Source organism: Liolophura sinensis, chromosome 9 (assembly GCF_032854445.1).
Source record: "Liolophura sinensis isolate JHLJ2023 chromosome 9, CUHK_Ljap_v2, whole genome shotgun sequence".
NCBI classification, from domain to species: domain Eukaryota; kingdom Metazoa; phylum Mollusca; class Polyplacophora; order Chitonida; family Chitonidae; genus Liolophura; species Liolophura sinensis.
The window spans coordinates 9,197,291-9,205,001 of record NC_088303.1 but is presented as its reverse complement, the minus strand read 5'-3'; the positions used below and the strand labels follow the sequence as shown (position 1 = coordinate 9,205,001).

At 38.1% G+C, this 7,711-nt stretch overlaps 1 protein-coding gene across 1 annotated transcript; it reads right to left on the bottom strand.

Annotated features, from left to right (window-relative positions):
• Positions 1 to 3,413: 3,413 nt before the first annotated feature.
• On the bottom strand, positions 3,414 to 4,938 carry LOC135475108 (probable G-protein coupled receptor B0563.6). Its single transcript, XM_064754850.1, has 2 exons — positions 3,868 to 4,938; positions 3,414 to 3,482 (listed from the first exon to the last, which is right to left on the bottom strand). The coding sequence occupies exons 1-2, from the start codon at positions 4,936 to 4,938 to the stop codon at positions 3,414 to 3,416; spliced, it is 1,140 nt and encodes a 379-aa protein (XP_064610920.1).
• Positions 4,939 to 7,711: the final 2,773 nt, after the last annotated feature.

Here is a 7,711-nt window from a genome sequence, read left to right as displayed (position 1 = left end):
CGCCAATTAAATCTCGGTTACATGTAGCTCTTCGACTATATATCGGATGGGCTTTAAAAAATGAGCCGTACTTTGATGCTGCATTGTTCCATTATCCTTCGTTCAAACCCTTTCAAACTTTAGACATTCAAATGGCATGATTTTATTAATACACTGACCCATTTTCAAGGTCATAGCTTGAGTAGTCTGTACACCAGGTTAAAATGAAAACATAGCCTCAAAAACGCACGTTCCGGTGACCAACATTGTATCACCTGTCAGGTGAAAAATTCACTAAGGATGAACTAAAAGCACGCATTAAGGACTACTGGGAAAAAAATACTCTTAAGGAGACTCGGTATTCAATGAGTTCATGGAAGAAACGTGTGTGAGCCGTCTACCGAGAAGATGGAGGACCAATTGATCACCTTTTCAAGTAAAACAAGGTAGAGCATCATTTTGAAATGTCCGGAACATGCGTTTTTGGCTCTATTTTGATTTTGGTCCAATGAACAGAAATCTTAACAGATGAAAATGAAATTTGGTCTGTATACTTAGGATATAATGGCTTTTGAGTGTTTAAACTTTTAGAAGTTTTTTCAGTGTCAAAGTACGGCCCATTTTTTATGCCCACCCGATATGTTAACATGGTACACGATATAAATACTAATTTCACCCATTCACCTAGAACATTCATTGCGCCTTTCCAACATCAATGACAAGTGTTGACTGTATCTCTTTGCATGATTCCCTCCTAATTTCGCACTTCATTCACTGTCTTTGGTAGTTGGTGTTTTGGGAATTGGCCTTGTGATCACTGACCCGTGACATCCAGTTTCCTTGACGGCGGGTATGCAAATGTATGTGTCGACGAATAGGTTCACCCGCCCTCACCAGCCGCAATATTCCAGTGGCTAACTCCAGTGGATTACCGCTCATTGTTGACGTAAACTGTTTGGGGTCCACATTTGACTCAACAATTTTCAGTTTTCCTTGTTTGGAATACACGTTCACTGTTTGGACCATCACAGTACAATTTCCGTTGGTCGGCTGCTGATGCTTACTGCCAACAAATTATGCCTCACAAGGGCCAACAGCCAGAGTAGTTCACGTTAAAGCCACAGAAATTTTTAGTTTTATCTCGTTTGATACGAATTATACTCCTTTTAATAACCAAAAGATAAAACTATGAAGGTTGTCGTCGTCGTTATACAATCCTTCAGAGGCCTGTCTTTGTAGCGATCATATATCGAAAAGGAGATATTTCTCACCAACATTCAGTTTCTTTGATGGGACCCTTTCTCTTTACATTCCACAAGTCCCCACGACAATCAGTAAACTCATTCCGGAAATGACATTTGTGCAAACGGAAGAGAGAAAGTTCTAAACAAATAGAAGATAACCATGTTTCTTTTTCTACACACACACACCGCTAAAATATAGCGTTTCTGTTTCTTTCTTTCTTTCTTTCTTTCTTTTTTTTGGGTTTTTGTTTTCTTTTGCTTCCCAACGAACACTAAAATTCACCCAGAACCGTACGTGCCCACTGGTATTGCGGGAATAGAAACTATACTAACCCAATGAAAGCGCAAGAAAATGTACCATACATCCCACTTTATTTCACAAATATTTCACAAAAAAAGTCATTTTACAACATAAATTTATATCTTTTCGTATACATTTACTTAGCTGTTATTTTAGCAATCACTTTTCAGTATAAAGAAAAATTGCTCTAGAAACTGATTTGACCTGCTGATTTTTTTCAAAATCTATTCTACAGGAACCAGGTCATGATATCTGTCACAAGCGTTATGAACACATAAATCACATGACCCTGTAAGCAAAATATGTAAAATATTAGATTTTCGCAAGTTACGGTATCATGGCAACCCCTTCATTAAGAAGGCACTTGTACATACAGTTCCATTTATACTAAACACTAACGATTAAGCGAGAGCCAAGGCGACGAATATAACTTTTCTCGCCACTTTTCTCCTGCATCGTCCATTCACAATGAAAGCAGCGAAACTCGGTGGTAGAAGCCTACCAGTCCTTACCAGGTACAATTGAAGTTCTGTTGTTGCACCGGAGTCTGATGACGAATAGGCCTATATGCAAATCCCTCTTATCAATAAATACAATGTACAAATTTGTCAGAAACATTGCTATTGTGTGAAAATGAACTGTAATTTATCCATGGAAATAATCATAAACGTTGAAACACTTGAAATTTTACAAAGACAACATTACACCATATGCATATATTTATCGATAAAGTATAAATAGCATTGCTTTTTATTTTTGTAATGTGGCAGGCTTGAGATATCGCATTTCAAAGTAAGCAAAGTCAAGCACAGTGAGGCAGTACAAATTGGCGCCATGTTATCATTTTTATCCAATTACGTGCGAGCTATTGAAATACCCCGGCGAAGGCGTCTGAAACAATGACCCCATACAAAGAAGTCACCTCGTGTGCCCCTGCTCATTAGCCTCATTAGCAAGGGTCTTTTACGGTAAAGCGGAAAATCGGTCCCAGACAGGAAAGTGCAAATCTCAAAATCGCAAAATTCTGTAAATTTCGGAATCAGAAGTCAAAAAACTGTATCAAATCACCATCAAATGGATGGCTGCTTACTAATAACTCGCCGAAAATACACTCTCGTTCAAAAACGTCCGTTTTTCGTTCAAACGAAGGCCTGAATCGTTTACAGTATGAAGATCAACGCTAACCAGAAAAACATCTTTACTGAAACCTTCATGTGTGTATTTCTACATGCTGTCAAAGTTTCGTTTGGTTAAGGTTTGTTTTCATGTGTAAAAAATAAACTTTATAATATGATCAGTTTTGACATATTTTGGCAAGTTTAAAATCCGCATTTCTGCCATACTGCTGGGCATCCTTCACAGTACAACGAACTAACGAAGAAAATATGGAGAACAGGTTCTTTGGTAACATACTTTTGTGTGAGTGAAGATATAGGCGGTTTTGACTTAAATAAGTGTTACCATAAATTACAGTGCATAGTTATTAAGCTATGGTACTTTTAAAACATACGTTTCTTTTACGTGACGTGTGGCAACTATAGCGAAGTCAGTACTCTACTATCATTATTATTATTATTGACATTTATATATATAAATGTCATATAATATATATATAATATATTATTATATATATATATATATATATATATATATATATATATATATATATATATATATATATATATATATATATATATATATATATATATATATATATATATACACTAATTGATTGGTGCATATCTGCGTACTGAAGAATTTTTCAGAAAGTTACACTTGTGGTGATTTTTCCCACTCCACAGCGTCTAATGCGAAAGAAAGATATTTCAGTGTGACCGGAGCAGGTTACAATTTTTCGATTTTATGCTTGGATGCAAGTTTGCCCTATATCAGTTTCGCTTCTTGAAGTGCACAGTCTCTTCCACTGGAGCCGATTTACCGCCTAGCCATAGCAGGTCCTTTTAATTATGAAATAACAGTTCCCAAACAATTCACTCTTGACCAATTTTTCGCGGTTTTCAAAAATTTGACCCCATTTGCAGTACGTAAAAACGACAGGTATGTTGTGTAGAGAAATTAGGCTGTTCCGTTGGAGAGAGATTCGTGTACAGTTCTGGGCTGTCTTTCTGACACAGCTGGCGGTTTTCTACACAGCAATGTCATACACGTAAACCGAAAGTTCTCGCTCATAAACACGTACACAATAAAGTTGACTGCTGAATTTATCGCGTCGAGGACTGGGAAAATGTAATATACAATATAAAAAAGCTGTGAACTTTCTCCCCAAGCTTGGTATCCTGGCAAAAAGTTAGCCAGCAATGAATGAACTAGACCCGGACTTACACAGACAACAAACAGGAGCGCGATCGTCACCAACATCCGGGTCACTTTCAATTCCTTCGCCCGCCTTTTATCGTCGCTGATTTGACTTGAGTTCCAAGACTTGCGAGAAAACTTGAGAGTCACAATAATAGCTATATTGAGAACAACTACAGAGAGCACTGGCACAAGTCGCAGAACCACTAAAATGACATAGGTGTAAACAGTGTAAAACTCAGGATTTTTTTCTGCGAAATGAGTAAGTTTGCGGGACACAAAACTTTGGTTAGAGACTGGATCAAATCCTTTCACAAATTCTACACGAAATAAGTTCGGCAACAATAATACTGTAACAAAAGCAAACACGCTTGCCAAAATTTTGGATGGATGGCGACTCAACCAAGACGACTTTGCAGTCAAAGGGAATTTCACTGCGATGAATCTCTCCAGTGATAATATAATAATAAAAGCGTTAGACGATCGGCCAGTGACCAAAGAAGTGAAATAACCATTCCAGTCTAATCGTGCACTGGTAACAGCACGTATATACAGAGGGTAATTGAGCTTTTCTAAGATGCTGTAGGCGCTCACTATTAATATACATAAAAGATATGACAGATCTGCTACACTTAGTCCTATCAACAGACAATTGTTTGTAGTGGCTTTAGATTGTTTTGCGAGAACGTAGATATTAAGTACATTGAGCATACAACCGGGCACACATATGACTGGTAGGACAATGCAAGGTATTATGAATAAAAGATCAAAATCCGCCTTTTCTTTGACATCATTAGGGTCGCTCACCATCTCAATTGTTGTGGCGATGTTTGTATTACAGGATAACATAATTTGTGTTTCTGTATTTTCACAGACTGTTTTCGTAATATGATTGCGTGGGAAAGTATCGTTGACTACAGAATCAACCACCACAGCATTACCAGTAGTAATATTGCCGAAACGATCTTCAGGCCGAGTCTCATGACTTCTCAGGACGTCGGGTATCTGCGTGGAACCAGCGTTATCACACCAAGATGGCTTCAGATGTCCCTCAGTCAGAAAGAGAAACAGCGCCGTCTTCAGAAGCCAAAAGACCATCTTTCTTGATTCTACAATATAAAGGAGACAAGAAGAACAATTCCACAGTTTTGAAATTGGGAGCCGTTCGCAACTACATTATCTAGTTTGTTGACTTTTTAATAATAAATCTTTCCTGTTTGCTTCAATCAGATATATCGCCCTTAGGATGTACACATGCTGTGTGTTTGGTTGTACAGTGTTAGTATGAATCCTTGCCGCTTTCTAGAGTACATGTACATAATTTTTTTGTAACGAACTTAAAAAATACATTCTTCGTTTAAAATTTCGTTAGACCCATATTCAACGCCATCCAGTATTTTTGTCATTCTAGTATTCAACTCCTTTTCAATACATGACTTTCAAAGTATTACATCAGATACATTTCAAAGTATTTCTCTGGTGACACGACGTTCACGTAAACTCAGGACAGCAATCACCAGCCCGTCCTCTTCCCTGTACACAAACGCACATAAAGCTTTATTTTCAGCAGGGTGTTACCCACACTGCCTATTCTGACAGTTTTCTGACTAATATACCACATGTAGAAGATAACACAGATGGTAAACCTCAGCAAAAAAGGTTAACATACAAAACTGCACATACCTCAGTGTAACTAGTAAGAAGAAAAGCAGATCTCAGCAACCGGACATCAGAACTGTATTGTCCTGGCGATGGCATAAGTTTAACTGGATGAGTCGTGTGTAACATCCCTTTTATATATGCCTCTCCAGTAGCAATTCAAATAGCTGCACCTGGTCACTTCATATTCGCCAAGTTTCCTCAACAATGCCAACAATACCATAAGTCCAAGACAAAACCTCCATTATCTTCTTTGATAAATAATTAACGATGGACGAATTAAACTGTCGCTTTTCTTCATGGCAAGTTCACCCTTTTGATGTCACCTGTGCACTCGGGTATTTCTGGAACGGTTTGATAATTACCTGAACGGCTCTGTAAACGCGCATTTTACACGGTAAGGCGAGATCAGCATCCTCTTATGCTCTCCACAACAACAATACATTAAACAAATAGCTGATTTCTGTGGCTAATCCCTTCATCTTTGTATATTTTGTTCACGTTCTCGTTGGTGAATGCGCTGATCAATTAGGCTCTGATGGGGATGATGGTCAGCATTATTGTTGCTTTCCAATCTCCTGAACAATCAACTATTTTTTAATCTTAATTAGGACGTGGTTTTCGTCAAAACTCAAAATACTAGTTTTATTCAACCAGCCATAGGGTGCAAAACAAAATATGGATTAGAATCTATAGAACACATTCTGTCAGCCTTAAAACCTTTAGCTATGTTTCGAGCTTTAGTGGGGATATAATGCCTGAGACTGAAAGCAGTAAGATTGTAGTTGGTTGTAGTTGCCTGTAAGGAGGGTGCTCTGGCTACAGTGGCACCAGAAATGACACAAGAAATGAATCTGATGTCGAGATTCCTCAACAAATCAATGTGAATAGAGGTTCTTGGGATGGAGATTCATCTGGTGCTAGAGGGAGGTCAGTGATATTATACTTGGTATTAGCCTGAGCATCAAAGTTTTCCTCCTTGGGTTACGAGTGGTACACGAGTGTCGAACCTGATCCTTAGGTTTTACTACTTCCTCAATGGACACAAGAACACACTCACACACAGAATCTCAGTTTCTGCTATTAGGACTACTAGGTTATTACATTTAACGCCTTCGCTCTAAGTTTCTTAAGGAACTATGGAAAGAGCGTTCTGAATCCCTGGCACTCATACATGTCTATAATTCCGACAAGATGCTGTATATTCATCGTGTTGAATTAGATCACCGCGTTGTTCACATTAACGGTTCCAAACAAAGCACAACTGAGGTACATATTTATCAATAACTTTAAACTAGCGTGGTACACGATTTGAATACCGATTTCACTCGTTCGCCTCTATCATTCCTTGAGTCATCACTGAAAAGTTGGCTCGTTCGGTTTGCACCTTAATCAATAAATACTCAAAAGGTCATTGTCTTAGGTTTTCTACTCTTAGATACAGAGGTAAACACCATTCTATCAGTTCATCAGTAAATGAATCATCGCTTTGTAGGCAGCATACTATACCAGCAGTGTGGAAAAATTATGTGTCAAACATTTGGTCTGCTATCCTCACAGTTGTGTTTATAAGACTATTGCCAAATGAAGTGGATGTGTAGAGGCTGAAAACAACAATGAATTGCGCAGCTGTATAGCGAACATGTTACCAATAAGTCCAGACCTGAGTGGTCAAGTATCACTGCATTTGAATGGACGTACATAACCGCTTCACAGGAACTAATATTTTATTTTTTAAAATTACAGAAGGTAAATTACAAAGCTTGATTTTCTCTCCGCTTTTTAGGCGTAGAGCAACATGACGCTATAAGTCATCGTTGTATGTTCGACGTTATAATTAAGACGGTCCCCAGAAGATAGAGAATAGAGCAAGCGCTAGAAGTCATCGCTGTATGTTCGACGTTATAATTAAGACGGTCCCCAAGAGATAGAAAACAGAAGAAGCAGATAAAAGACAGGATGACTTCGTCCTTACATTGGTTGATATGCGTAGTTATAATCCATGACCTTCAGAGCTGTTTTCATTTCCGAAATCCTCGCACTGTCAATGGTCTCATTTCAGGCTGGATTTTCACCCTTCCGGCAGATACAATTAGTTCATTTTTTAAGCAAAGTCATGACAAAGCCTGTATACCGATGTTGGTATAGCGCGGAAATAATATTTCCTGCTATTATTTTTTCATTAGACACCGTTGTCATCATAGGGAAAGAT